Source organism: Chiloscyllium plagiosum, chromosome 10 (assembly GCF_004010195.1).
Source record: "Chiloscyllium plagiosum isolate BGI_BamShark_2017 chromosome 10, ASM401019v2, whole genome shotgun sequence".
Lineage (NCBI taxonomy): Eukaryota > Metazoa > Chordata > Chondrichthyes > Orectolobiformes > Hemiscylliidae > Chiloscyllium > Chiloscyllium plagiosum.
In genome coordinates this window covers 72,955,285-72,971,056 of record NC_057719.1, presented here as the reverse complement: position 1 = coordinate 72,971,056, position 15,772 = coordinate 72,955,285, and the positions used below count along the sequence as shown (strand labels likewise).

The window sequence follows — 15,772 nt, the reverse complement described above, 5'->3', positions numbered from 1 at the left end:
TTCCACCTATCGCATTTCCAACGCTCCTCCCCCAAGTCCCTCCTCCCTACCTTTTATCTTAGCCTGCTGGACACACTTTCCTCTTTCCTGAAGAAGGGCTTATGCCCGAAACATCGATTCTCCTGTTCCTTGGATGCTGCCTGACCTGCTACGCTTTTCCAGCAACACATTTTCAGCTCTGATCTCCAGCATCTGCAGTCCTCACTTTCTCCTCTAAAATTATTGAACTTGATATTGAATCCTGAAGGTTGCAAGGTTGCCAAGTGGAAAATGAAATGTTGTTCTTGCAGTGTATGCTGAGCTTCACTGAAGCATTGCAGAACCCTGAGACTGAGATGTTGGCCAGGAAAACAATGGTGTATTGAAATTGCAGACAACAGGAAGCTCAGCGTCATTTTTGCGTTCAGAATGTCGGCAAAGTGGTCCCCAGCTTGCGTTTCATCTTCCCAGTGTTGAGCAGATTGCATTGTGGGCAGTAAATATAGCAGACTGCATTGAGTGAAATGCATGTAATTGCTGCTTTACTTGGAAGGTATAGCTGGGGTCTTGGACAGCAAGGAGGGAGGAAGTAAATGAGTAGGTGGTACACCTCTATGATTTCACAGGAAGGTGCTGAGTGGGTGTGGCGAGGTTATAGGAGTGGAGGAGGAGTGGGCCAAGGTATCCCAGAGGCAGTGATCCCTGTGGAAGGCTGACTAGGGCAGGAAGGGGAATATTCATCCTGCTGGAAGTGGTGGAAATAGCTGCCTTTGGATGCGGATGCTGGTGGGGTGGTGAGGACCAACCATCCCTGTCGCTATTGTGGAAAGGAAAGAGAAGGGGCGAGAGCCAAAGTACAGAAGATGGATCAGTCATAGCTGGGGGCCCCGTCAACCACTGTGTTGGGAAATCCTCATTTGAGGAAGGAGGGGAATGTTTCAGAGGCCCCTTGTAAAAGCTGGCATCATTGGAACAGAAGTGATGGAAAGACTTCATAGGAAGCAAGGTGTGAGGATTTATAGGAAAGGTAACTGTGAGAGTTGGTGGGTTTGCAGTCAATATTGGTGGCCAGTCTATTTCCACATGTGGAAAGAGAGATTTCAAGAAAGGGAAGTCAGAGTTAGACCCGATGAAGGTGAGAGCATGGTGGAAAATTAACTTTTTCAATTTGTGATGTGAGAGAGAAGCAGCATGGACAATGTCATGGATGTACTGGACAAAAAGTTGTTGATTTGGGTACTGAGTAAGATTGGGTCAAGGAATGTTCCTTGTACCCCACAAAGAGACAGGTATAACGAGGGCCCATGCAGGTACCCATGACCACATCTTTGAGCTGAAGCAAGTGTGAAGAGTTAAAGGAGACCTTCTTCCTCAAACAAGTACTTCTCACCATTGTGATTGACAGGGCCCTCAGCATGGTCCACCGCACCTCCCAGTCCTCATCTCACCTCTTTATTTTCCTCTCACAACAGCAAAAGGTGTTCCCTGGGCCACCCCACCAGCATTCATAAGACCATAAGACATAGAAGCAGAAATTAAGTCAATTAACCCATCAGGTATGCTCCGTCATTCAATCATTGCTGATAAGTGGGAGAGTGAGGTTGAGAAACTTCCTTCCTGATCCCTTTACCACAAAGAACCTATCTATCTCCATCTTAAATATACTCAATGACCTGGCGCCACTGCATTCTGTGGCAGTGAATTCCATAGATTTACCACTCTCTGGCTGAAGTTTCTCCTTAGCTCTGTTCTGAAAGGTCTTCCCCTTTCTCTAAAGCTGTACCCTCGAGTTCTAGTCTCTCCTATCAATGGAAACATCTTCCCAACACTCGCTCTGTGCAGGCCATTCAGTATTCTTTAAGTTTCAATTAGATCCCCCCTCATCCTTCTAAACTCTCATCGAGTATAGACCCAGAGTCCTTAAACATTCCTCAAATGTTAAGCTGTTCATTCTTGGGCCTACTTAGGTTAATCTTCTCTGAACATGCTTCAAGGCCAGTTCATCCTTCCTGAGATATGGGGCCCAAAACCGTATACGACATTCCAAATGTGGTCTGACCACAGCCTTTTCGAGCCTCAGAAGTACATCCCTGCTTTTATGTTCAACTCCTCCCAAACTAAGTGCCATCATTGCCTTTTCCTTCCTAACGACTGACTCAACCTGCAAGATTACCTTGAGAAAATATTGGACTAGAACTTCCAAGTCTCTTTGCACTTCAGACTTCTAAATGATCATTAGTTGCTGTGTTCACCCCTTCCCTTGTCAGCCTTCTGCAGGGACTGTTTCTGAATCCGTTCTGAATACTTTTTGGACAAGGAACAAGAGTAGGTCATTAAGCCTTTCGAGCTTAAAAGTGTGTTGCTGGAAAAGCGCAGCAGGTCAGGCAGCATCAAAGGAACAGGAGCCTTTCGAGCCTGCTTCATATGTAGCAACACCATGGCTGATCTAATTTTAACCTCAACTGTATATTCCTATGTATCCCCAATTATCTTTCACCTCCTTGGCAATCAAGAACTGATCTACCTCCACCTTAAAAATATTTGAAGATTCTGCATCCAGTGTTGTTTGAGGAAGCACCCTTTCCACATCCACCTGGTGCAGTCCAGTCAGGATCTTGTATGTTTCAATTAAGTCAACTCTGACCTTTCTAACAGGTCTAGCCTAGCCTGCTTAGTCTTTCCATGTAAGGCAATACACTTATTTGAGGTTTGAATCCAGTAAATATCAGAATTTTTTCCAATGCGTTAACATCTTTCCATAAGTACAGTGACCACGACTGTATGTAGAAATCCAGATGTGGTCTCTCGAATGTCCTGTATAACTGAAGCATAACTTGCCTACTCTTGCATTCAGTTCCCTCGCAATGAACCATAATGTGCTATTACCTTTCCTACTTACTTGCTGTACTTGCACGCGAACCTTCTGTGATTCGCACAACCTCTCATCATTTAGATGATCAGCTTGTTCTTTAATCGTCCTCTTTTGAAGGAAAAGTAATGCTTTCCCATGCTGAACTCCATTTGCCGGATCTTTGTTCACTTATCTTAGCCTATGTACGTCCATTGCAGGCTCCTTTTATCTTCATAACTCCCTTTCGTACCTATCTTTGTGTTGTCAGCAAATTTAGCTACTATACCTTTTGTCCTGTCATACAAGTTAGTTAGTTAAATTGTAAAGAATTGATACCCTAGCACTGGCCCTTGTGGCACAGCATTTCTTATATCCTGCCATTCTGGAGAGACCTATTTATTCCTACCCTCTGTCAATCTTCTTCTCATGCCAAAATATTCCCCTAAAACCATGAGCTTTTCCACAATAACCTTTGATGTGGTATCTTCTCAAATGCCTTCTAGAAATCTAAGTAGAATACATGCACTGATTCCCCTTTTTCCACTGCACAAGCTACTTCGAAGAACTCCAATTAATTAGTTCAACATGATTTTCCTATGACTAAACCATGTTGGCACTATCTGATTACCTTAAACTTATGTAAGTGCTCTGTTATAATGTATTGAATAATAGCTTTTAGAGTCATCGAGGTCTGCAGCTCAGAAAAAGGCCCTTTGGCCCATCAAGCATGCTTCTCATATTCACCCTATGACAGATGTTAAGCTAAGTGGCTTGTATATTCCTCCTTTCTGCCCCTCTCCCTTTCAAATTAAGGAGTTATCTTGGCTATTTTCTAATCTAAAGGAACCTTTCTTTAATGTCATGACTTTTGGAAAATTACATTCAAGTATCTCCCAGCTAGTTCTTTTAGGATATCCCCTCAGATATGCAGAATATGTGGTTTGTCAGCCATCTCTTGATTCTCTCTCACTGATTCCCCAGATTCATTTTCTATCTGACCAACACTTAGCTTGTTAACTCTTTTTGAAATACCTGAAGAAACTTTTCCCATCTTTTTTTATTTTTGGATAACTTTCTCACGTATTCTAACTTTTCCTTCCTTATTTACCTTTTATTAATTTTTTACTGCATTTTATATTTTACATGCTCTTCTGCCACCAATATTTGCACAACTGTAAGTCTTATTCTTTGAGTTTGATGCCATCTTTCATCATTTTATTTAACCGTGAATGGCACGTCATTCCTGAGAATGTTTGTTTCTTCTTTGTTGGAATGTATCTATCTTGTGCTTTGTGGAATATCCCCATAATTGTATGCTACTGCATCTCTATTGATCTATCTCAACTTGAATGTCTTGCTAAAATTGACTCCATGTATCCAGTAAATTGACAGAAATGGGAGTTTACCTTTAATGAAAGAATTGAATGTGTTTCATTTAATAGCTAAATTCTGCTGTCTGTTGAAACACTTTGCTGTTCCCCAAGGTCACTGTTGTTTGGAACCCTGTTACTTAAGGCTCAACCTGCAGTTGGCATCCAGGCCTGGTTTCACAAACCAGCAAAGCTTGTTCCTTTCCTTTAACACAACCTGTTCCAAAATCTGCCAGTCATTTCCAGCTCATAATTCAAAATTGATGAAAGACTAAAGATAAAATCATGGAAAATCAGTGTGGGTTCTGGCATTCTCTCTCCCATTCAGAAGTGCATGATTTTGTTCGTGAGACATGGAGTTCCTGTGCTGTGTATCTTAACTGACCTTGTATTTATGTTGCTTTATAGTAAAAAACTTGATTAATAGTTATTTTTACAAAGTAAAGATGTTTTACAGTCTGTCAATATGGTGAAGTTATGCATTCACATTGAATTGTTTGTCAGAATATTTGATCCATGGAATTCGAGCAAACTGTTTCAATCATTCTCTCTGGTTCCCTGTGTACTTAGTCCCATGAATGCTATGTTGTGAATTCTGGAAAATTGTAATGTTTTTGCTCTTTTCAGTGTCTTTTGGAACTTCAAAATGAAGCTCTATTTATGCGGACCACAGAACTGGAGAATGTTGCTACGCTTTGTTTTAAAGCCTTCGAAGGTTCGAATTATGATGTACGTGTATCGGTTTCAAAATTGCTGGGTGCTGTTCTGGCTACAGCTGTGATGCCTAAACGGGGCACTGGTAGGTGCTATACTTGAACAGTTGGAATTTTTTGGTGCAACTTTATTTGAACTAATTTGGCTTCTGAAATAAGATTTCAGTATTGAAATAACAACCTAAAAGTAACAGGTTTGGAACATATTTCTTAATGGCTGCATCTGATCAAGTTGATTCTTTTATGTGAAGTGAAGGTGCAGAACTCCTATCCTTTACCTTGAAGGATAATCAAGATCTTTTTCTTTTAAAGAAAGTTGGATAATATAACTAATTAACTTCAATGTTCCATTGTATCCTTCTGCCTGCTGTGATCTTTTTAAGTAAACTATGTTTAATTTAAGCAGGTGTTTAACTTAAAATGAAGCCTTGCATTCTGAGGAAGTATTAAAAATGTCATATTTATCTTAACCAGGACTTCTGAATGGTGCACCTAGTACTTGTAACTGATCCTGAGCCTTCCTGGAGCTTTTGTCCGTATTAGACTATAATTGTCATCTTCCACCGAAGTAATATTGACTTCCTTTGCCACAAACATAGCCATCCATTCCTTTGCCATCACTAAGTATGACAATTTCAGTGCCTGCCTAGCCAATAAAGTTTTAATGATGTTATGTTCGACACTAAGTTCAACTTATCAACACTGTTAACCTCACTGACTTGTTGTCTCCCAGCCAAACATTTCCTCAGGTTTTAAAATGATCATTTTCGTATTTGAAAGTACTTGAAGACCTTGTAAAGCTCTTCTTCTACAACTTCCCTCAGCTTGACAACCTCTCCAGAACTTTCCATACTTCGAACGTTAATCTCTTGTATGCCATCCACTTCATCTCTTCCTTGGTACCCATGCCATCAGCTTATAGGCCCCATTATCTGAAATTTCTTCCCGAAAATTTCCACCATCCCTTTCCTTTCAGTAAGCATCTTTTCCTCGAGGGATTTTTTTTGGCAACCACTCCTGCAGTTACTTAATACTTCTCTCTTTGGCTTTGCATTCATTTCTTTCTTATGTTTTTATATAAATATCTGGAAATTTTTTCTGTATTAAGTGGACCTTAGTGAAAAAGAATCCCAGCCTGTTCCCTCCTGGAGAGCATCTAGTCTGGACTTGATTGTATCCAATAGTTTTGATTGGGTATTTGAGCCCTGGAAAGTTGTGTATTGCTTTTCTTACGCTTGCAATTCATTTCATCCACTTCATGTGAATTTCCAAGTTGTATGGGACTCTTGTGATGCAGGGGTTGGGTCTCTACCTCTGAGCCAGGATACCTGGGTTAAACTTCCACCTGCTCCATCGGTATTGAATAATATCCCTAAACCGGTTAATTAGAAAATATTATGAATTTAAAAATTAAGCAAAGTCAGGTTTGGGCCTTAGTTTGGCATTTGGTTAACCGTGCTTCTCAATTTTTTTTGGTGATTTTGAAAGCACATGTTTTCGATTTGTGTGATGTTTCTTTAAGACCCAAGTGGTTGGTATATCCCCTGAAAGAGTGTAATTTGATTGTATTCAATATTAGATTCCAAGAAATGCCCATGTGGTTCGCCATAGGGGTGAACAACGAAGAAACTAAGAGTAAATCAAAAGCTGATTACAGTGACAGCTTGACTTCCAGTCTTTTCTTCATGTTTGCTAGTTTAGAATGCCAGTAATTTAAGTAAAGAGGAAACATTGTCTCCTCTTTAAATGGAAGACTTTTCAGTTCGGCAGTTTTTTTTTACCAGATCCTGATGTTGAAGTAGGGCTCTGAGAATAGAACAGTGACTGTGTTACTGGATGTATTGTACAATTGGATAAGACAAACACTGAAAATTGGATGATGTGGTATTGTTGATTTGTTAAGACCCATGACTATTGTGTTGGTGTTCCAGAACCAATAAGACTGTATCAAGGAGTTAGAGAAGGAAGAAAATCTCTGAAGATTCTATGTCTTGGGGACTGTTGTGACACAAGTGAGAGAGTGTTTGTAGAATTCTGCATTATCAGTAAAGGGGGACTGGGGACTTTAGTTGGCACATGGCTGCTGGTGAATATGACACAAAGACAAACAATTAGAAGGAAGATGCGAAATCCTTGAAAACTCAGCCCAAGCTACAAAGTCTGAGAGATGGCACTTGGTGCACCAAGTAGTAGAAATCCTTATAACTACTTGAAATATAGTCCATTTGAAGTGAAATTTATGTTTTTATTCAAAATATCCTTCATCTGTTAATGTTTGATTTATGGTAGTTTTAGTTGGTTTGTTACAATAACATGTTTAAAAGGTGAAATGTTGTGCTTCGGCTTTCTTTCCGTTGACCTCATCGGGATTTGTTTTATTCTAACAAAAAAAGATTCTCAGTCTCTGCAGGGTTCTATAACACTTAAAATTTGGTTTTGAATTTTGTTGATGTCATACTAACCAGCATAATTTGACTGAAACTGTGCCTCTCCATTTTAATATCATTGTCCACTCATTGGGAGGATTAAATCTAATAGATAAGCTAGAAAACATACTGGAGATACCTCTTTTGTGTACTACTATAGTCTGTGGGTTTAGTGTTTAAAAGTTTACCTTAGTTGTTCCTTTTTCTGTCAGGTGTGAGGCAGGTTGTTCGTAAAACCACACTGGAGGAAACTATGAACTTGCTGGCTTCTGGCTTCTTGCGAGGAGGCAGCGGGTTCTTGCGTGTCAGTGGAGAAATGCTAAAAGGAGGCAGTTCTGTGAACCGGGATATTCGGATTGGAGTAACTCAGGTTTGAAATTACATTTCAGTTTTACCTTTGAGATACCATGTATGGAGTCTCTTTTAACTGCATTTTTGTTTGTTGTAGAATCAAAAAGTATTGAAGTGTATAAATGTATGAAAATACACAAATATTATGTAAAAGTTTGTGGAACATTTTAAAATAATTGATAGTATGCTTTTTGAAATGCTACTTTCTCAGGCATGGAATGTCCTCTTTGCTTCTTTCTTGTGATCATCCTCCTCATTTTAAGGGAATGGCCCTTTACTGTGTGGTGTACTATGAACCAGTGGTAGACTTGAAAACTATTAATCCACAGAAGCTGTTAATCATTAAGATTGAAGGAAGTCTGGGGTATGATATTTTGACCTTCTTTATGTCGTTGTTACTTCTTGATTAATTGACATCTTCCTCAGCTCTCCAACATCACAGTCTTCAGCCAATTTGATTTCTTTCAGTATGAAATAAAGAAATTGCCAAGTGCATTGTGTACACTGCAGGCCTTGATGTTGTACCAGCTGTAGTGCTGAGGATATCTGCATCTTCTGTGCTGTATCATTCCTGTGCTAGTGAGACTCTTAGTCAAGCAATTTCAGTACAACTACCATATTAGCGTCTACCTGCCAATGTAGAAGATTGCCCAATTATGTTCTGTCTACAAGAAAAAACAGAATTAATCAATTCAGCCAATTTCTTCCCCCATAAATCCATTCTCGATCATGATCAGAGTGAAGAAGATATCAACAGAGCTGTCAAGGGGTACTTAACCTGCTCACTGAAGCTGACTTCAGATTCCACCAGGACCAATCAACTCCAGAGTTCATTGTAAATTTTGCCCAAATATGGGCAAGAATTGAATTATGGAAATGAAGTAAAAAACAATTCCTCCTAACGTCGAGGATACATTTGATTAAGTCTGGCACCAAGGAGCCTAAGTGAAGTTATAGTCAATGAGAATTGAAGGGAAACTCTCCACGAGTTGCAGTCATACCAATAAGTTGGTAAAGACTTTTGGAGACTATTCATTTCAGTGCAAAGACATCATTGCCTGTTCCTGAGGGTAGTGCCCTGGGCCCAGCCCATGAATCATTCTGACTTTTCCTCCATCGTAAAGGTCAAAAGTGGTTTGCTGATGAATGCAGATTTTTGGCCCATTGGTAAGTCATCGGTCCATGCCTCTGTGTGGTACGCTGTGGACAACATTTAGGCTTAGGAGGATGATTGGCAAGTAGCATACGTGTCGCAGAAGTGCCATGCAATGACCTATCATCAATAATAAGCAATCTAATCCTCTCCCTATCATCATTAACATTACAAATACTGAGTTCACCACCTTCACCAACCTTTTTGTTACCATTTACCAGAAAATTAGATAGACCAGCCTGATGAATACTGTGGTGGTGACGACTGTGGTTCAGATACTGAGAATTTTACGATGATTACCTCTTCTTGCTGATTCCCCAAAATCTATCCGGTGTCAACAAGGCACAAGTCAGGAGCATGATGAATACATTGCACTCATCTCACTCAAAACTATCAAAACAACACACACCACTTGATTAACACCACTTCGAGGACTGGCACAGTGACAACAGTGTACTGTCTACAAGATGCACTGTAGCAACCTGGTGAAATTCAACCAAATCTTCAAACCAGTGACCACATCATCTAGAAGAACAATGTGGCATCAGTTACCTGGGTGTACCAAGATCTGCAAATTTATCTCCAGGTTTTTCACAATTCAAATGAAAATTTATCACCATTCCTTTGCTGTTGCTGTGTTAAAGTTCTAGAATTGAGTCTCAAACTGCATTCTGGATATATTTGTAGTGTATGAACTTCAGTTCAAAATAGTGGCTGATCGTTTTGAGGACAACTGGGAATTCGTCATACATGCTGGCTTTGCCATTGATGTCTAAATTCCATTGTTATGATCCCAGTGGAGAACTGTTTTTCAAAACAAAAACCCAAGTTTATCAAACAGTTGCCAAATCAAGACATAACTGAACAAGAAATCACTTTATTATTTTTCTTTCAATACTCGTCAGAATGAATTTACATGATATAAATTAATAATCAAATCATATTGGAATGAACTAAAAATTACACATGAAATAGCCAATACTAGAAAATCTATCCCAGTCCATTCTGCCTGTCTGGCCAATGTTTTCAGCCTCAAAGTTCTTCCAAGCAGAGATCTTCCTCGTGCAGAATGTTTGGTCTCTGTTTCAAGGAAATAGCCCGATTTTCATGTAAACCGGTTATGCCGTACAATTTTCCGCAAAATGCCGTACTTTTTTCTAAAACCTTCTCAACTCTTGGATCCTGTCAGTTGTGGTAATGTAGGTCAACCACCTTTGTTTTCATATGGGATGGCTGATTCTGGAAATTGTTACTTGAAAGTGATAGAAACAGTGGCAACAGAGGATATGCTTTTTGGTTGCCCAGAAATCCAGCTCTATGACTCTAATTGCTGACCACCTTCACTCTGTTCAGATCCTCTCATTTGTCTTGATGGCCTCTGTAGTTAAACTTCCTTCCTTTTAGTATTCTTTCCATATCAATTGTTATGAGGTTGTACAGACCAATATTCATTATTATCCCAAAAAATCTTTATTCCTTTACAAGTGATGCAAACCTTTACAAATTCTTTTCAAAAACTTCGAAAAACCGTTGCGAATTTCCCAGACATGAAATAAGTAGGTCTTTCCCTATGGTTACCACTTACCATGTACATATGATACAAAGATAAGCTCCAGATTACTCTTTTTTTAATAATGTATTTTTATTAAGAAAAAATAGATTTTTAAACATTACAACAAATACAAAACAATGCAATTCAAAACAGTACGAAATAGTACTAAACTAAACCCAAATAATAAAAAAAATTCCCCAAGACACCCTCCTATACAAATGTATAAACATATATAGAGAAGCATAAAATTAAAACACCCCTACACCTAAAATCCTCTCCATTGCACCCACCACAGCGCTCCAATATGTTTGAAGCCTGTCACAAGACCAAAGACAATGGGTAAGAGTACCCATATAGACTTTGCACTTGGGACATGCTGAAGATACCCCGAGTTTAAATTTTGACAAATGGTCTGGGGCTAAGTGGACCCTGTGGAGAATCTTCCACTGTAAAGCATGGGTCCTATTGCAAATTGATGTCTTCCTTGCATTGTCCCAAATATCCTTCCATGCCTCTGAAGAAACTTCAACACCCAGCTCTCTTTCCCACATCTTGCAGAGTCGATCAGACTCATCTGAGGTGGCACCCCCCAATTGATGATATAAAGTACTGACAGAGAGTGTACTCTTAGCCCTTAGTACCCCTCTTTCTATGTCAGATTTGTAGGGATCAGTCAAAAATGTGGTCTTTTTTTGAATAATATCCCTAACTTGAAAAAAACGAAGAGGTCTCTATTAGGTAACTTGTACTTCTGTACCAACTGATCGAAGGACATCATTACATCTCCCTCAAATAAATCACCCATGCAAGATACACCCCTAGCTGCCCAGCGTTTACATCCTGAATCTATCATACCTGGTTTAAAACTCGGCATACCCACTAAAGGTGTAAACAAAGATGTTTTGCCAATGTTACCTTCCCTCTGCCGAATTGCCCTCCATGCTTTAACAGTATTGATGACTATTGGGTTATGGCAATATTCCCTAACTGTCCTCACTTTGTCCAAAAACAGCAAACTGGTAAGGGGGCACCTTGCCTGGGAGACTTTGATATCTAGCCATTTTGAAAGAGGGTCCCCACAAACCCAATCACTTACGTAGGTTAAAAGTGAGCTTAATTGGTAATTTTTAATGTCCGGAAGGTCTACTCCTCCCAATCTGTGAGGCAACTGCAGTTTGGCTAATTTAATGAGGTGCCAGATAAAGGAGCTGAACCAACCTTTCAGTCTCCTGAGTGTTTGTTTATTGAAAATCAGGGGGAGCATCCGCATAGGGTATAGCAAACGAAGGAGAATATTCATCTTAATAAGCGCTATCCGACCCAACCATGAGACTGGAAATGCCTCCCATCTTTGGAGATCTTTAATTTTTTCAAATAATTGAATAAAATTGTCTTTGAACAGCCAGTCCAGAACTGGAGTAATGAATATGCCCAAATACACAAACCCCCCCTGTGACCACCTAACTGGGAATCTATAGTCACTCTCAAGAGCCAACTCTTTCGTAAGACCACCCATAGGCATAGCCTCTGATTTAGCAAAATTAATCTTGTATCCTGAAAAAGCGCCAAACGCGTGAATGCATTGTATCAGGCAAGGCACTGAGACTGCTGGATTTGTCAAGAAAATTAGAACATCATCTGCATACAGCGAGATTTTATGTAATTTTGACCCCACTTCTGGAGCTGATATATTGAGATCCCCACGAATGGCCTCTGCTAACGGTTCAATCACCTGGGAAAATATGATCCAAGCACATGCAAGTGGGACTGGCTTAGATTGAGATTATCATCCGCATGGACTGTATGGGCCGATAGGTCTGTTTACAAACACTCAGTGTAACTCTCTGACTCCAAGTGTGTTTGTATGTCCAAGCATGTATCTGCGCATTTCTGTCCGCACTTGTCTATTTGTGTGCGTTTATATGTATATCTGTGTGCCCCTCTGTGTGTATCTATCTCTCTGCACATGTTATGTGTCTATTTCTCTGAGTGTGTGTGTGTCTGTGTGCCTGTGACTGTCTGTGTGTTTGTGTGTGTGTGTGTGTGTTTGTTGATGATGCTGTGAGCTGCTGCCCTCCCTCTGTCCCTCGTAAACTGAATCTCTGATGATTTTTACCCTCCACTCCAAGCTGTACAGTGCTGGGGGGAGACGAGCAGAGACTGACAGCAAAATAAAGCTCAGCAGGTCTGGCAGCATCTGTGGACAGAAATGAAAGTTAACGTTTTAGGTCGAGTGACCCTTCCTCAGAACTCGTGTCAGGTGGATATTACATCACTGTAAGCACCATAGTGACTGCCAGACTCGTCCCACGCAGACACACACAGATATACACACACACACTGATACAGAGATTTAGAGAAACTCATTAATACGCAGAAACTAATACAGACATGGAATGTCTGTCGGTATTTCTCTTGCTCCAGGGTGACCTTGTCAGCATTTCACTTGCTTTGTCTGGTGGGTGTCAGTATTTAAGTCTGTCCTCAGGGAGTGTGTGAATAGTGCACTTCCTCACAATAGTGAGTGAATCGGTATTTCTGTGTGGTGTGTGACTGTAGGACAATTTCAAAATATGCAGATACTAAACCTGGAAGAATTATAATGTTTGTGATGGACAGTGTGGAACTCCAACAGGACAGTGACACATTGGTGTAGTTTTCAGGTTTATGGCAGATGAGGATTAATGCAGAGCAGTGTGAGGTGATGCACTTCGGTAGGAAGGACATTGAAATACAGTATAAAACAGGCTGTAAGGTTAGCAGTGGTGGACTCTCCCTCTTTATGGGCATTTAAGCGGGCATTGGATAGGTATATGGAGGATAGTGGGTTAGTATAGGTTAGGTGGGCTTGGATCGGCGCAACATCGAGGGCCAAAGGGCCTGTACTGCGCTGTATTCTTCTATGTTCTATGTTCTATGTAATGGTGAAAGGGGACAGCCCTGCCAGCTGCGCCTAGAAATATTAAAATTGCTTGATCGTACCCCGTTGGTAATGACCGCAGTGAGAGGTGCACTGTAGAAAACCTTTATCCAGCTTATGAAAACTTCGCCCAGACCAAACCGGTCTAGAGTATAGAAAAGATACGGCCACTCAACTCGGTCAGATGCCTTCTCTGCATCTAAAGAAATCACTAATCCCTGTATTGACTGCTGTTGGCACTCTTGAATTAGGTTAAGCAGCCTCCTAATGTTATTGGAGGATCTGCAACCCTTTATGAAGCCTGTCTGATCCTCTTTAATAATAGAGGGTAACACAGTCTCCAGCCTTAACTCAAGAGCCTTAGAGAGGATCTTAAAGTCCACATTTAAGAGCAAGATGGGCCTGTATGAAGCACAGTCTTCTGGATCCTTCCCTTTTTTAAGGATGTGAAATATTGGCCTCACTAAGAGATGGTGGGAGACAAACAGGACTGTATGAATCATTGAACATATTGAGCATCGGGCCTGACAGTATACTTATAAATTCCTTATAGAATTCACAGGGAAGTCCATCAGGACCGGACGCCTTTCCATTTTGAAGCTGTCTCACAGCTTCCTGCACTTCTTGCTCTGATAATGGGGCATTGAAAAAGGGCTGTTGTTCGGGAGTCACACATGGGAGCTTCAGATCTCGAAAAAAGGATTCCATTTTGGCCTGCCTCTCCTTACAAATCTCAGACTGATACAATTTAGAGTAGAATCTCTGGAACGCTACATTAATCTTTTTAGAATCACATGTTAGGTTCCCAGACCCTTCCCTAATCGCTGTAATGGTTTGTGGGGCACTTCTCTTTCTGGCAAGGTATGCTAAGTATTTGCCTGGCTTGTCACCATGCTTGTTTAACCTTTGCTTTGCGAAAGCCAGCTCCTTCTTTGCCGTCTGCGTGAGCACAGAATTTAATGCAGACCGCAGTGCCGTAATCCTCTGTAATTTGACCAGCGAGGGTCTGTCAAAATAGGCCTTCTCGGCTGCCTTCAACCGTGCGACAAGGAGACTTTGCTGCTCACCCTTCTGCCGCTTCCTACTGGTGGAATATGAAATAACTAACCCCCTGGCATAAGCTTTGGAAGTTTCCCGGAGAACAGATGAGCTATCAACCGAGCCTATGTTGATGTCTAGGAATGCCTGAAATTCCCTAGAGAAATACTGCACAAACTTGCTGTCCATGAGGATAAAGGGGTCCGTTTGTCAGTACCTTGAATCCGCTGTAACATCCTTAATTTTAACCATGAAGTACACTGGAGCATGGTCAGAGATGGCAATATTACCAATCGTACAGGATGCCACCAGATCCAGGGGTCCCGCAGGGGTCAGAAAAAAATCAATCCTCATGTGACATCTATGCGGATTGGATAAAAAAGTGAAATCCCTACCTGTAGGGTGGAGACACCTCCAGACGTCCACCAACCATAATTCCCCACACAGACCCAATAACTGTTTAGTTTGTGCAGAGAGTATCGAGGGACCTTTAGGCAACCTGTCTACTGTGGGGTCCATGAGGCAGTTAAAATCTCCCCCAGTAATGATGTGCCGAGACTTGAGACTTATCAGTTTAGAAAAAGCATCTACCAAGAATTCAAGAGGATGAGCTGGGGGACAATAAACATTTAAAATGCCATATTCTTCCCCATTTATCAAGGCTTTAAGAATTACAAACCTCCCGTATGTGTCTTTAACACATTCCAACAATTTAAATGAGAGATTTTTCCTTACCAATATAGCCACACCCCTACTTCTGGTATTAAATGATGAAAAATAAACTCGGTCAAAGCCATTCTGCTGTAATCTCAGATGCCCCTTGTCATCCAAATGAGTCTCCTGTAACAAAGCAATATCCGCCTTCTCCTTTCTAAGACTCGAGTACCTTCTTTCTCTTAATTGGTGAGTGACTTCCCTTGATATTCCAGTACACCATTTAATCAAATCATTAGCCATAATCTTCTGCAATTATATTTAAATTCCAGAGAGGAGGAACCTGAAATACAAATTGCTGAGCCTTAGTGTCGCATGGTCCCCCAAATATAAAAACTACATAAACTAAAACCACTACATTTTACAAACATACGAAATTATTAAAAATAAAAAACAACAAAAACCAGAAAACAAAACAATATATAAAGTGCCAGTAGCGCTGAGTAGGGGAACTCACCCCCTGGCCGGAGGGGGCAACTACCCGTCCCGAACTGCCCATAAATAGGCATCTAACCATCTCAACCACCTTCACTTCTCCCAGCTAGAGCCGCATCGCAAGCACAAGCTAAAAAGAATAAACACCCCATAGAATATAAATATGAATTTAAAAAATTCTTTCTTTAAAAAAAAGGGGGAACAAATACCCCACCCATCCTTTGGTATGTCCTAACTTAGAAATTTAAAATGTACATCTTAACCTCCGCC

General features: G+C 40.7%; 1 protein-coding gene across 3 annotated transcripts in view; it reads left to right on the top strand.

The window, feature by feature from the left end:
- The window catches only part of heatr5a (HEAT repeat containing 5a), a 149,777-nt gene that overhangs the window by 36,878 nt on the left and 97,127 nt on the right, over positions 1–15,772 (top strand). For all 3 annotated transcript variants that reach the window (XM_043698069.1, XM_043698067.1, XM_043698068.1), the window contains 2 exons: positions 4,828–4,999; positions 7,552–7,709. In XM_043698069.1, the coding sequence (XP_043554004.1) occupies positions 4,828–4,999; positions 7,552–7,709 (330 nt within the window). The remainder of the gene's footprint in view (positions 1–4,827; positions 5,000–7,551; positions 7,710–15,772) is intronic.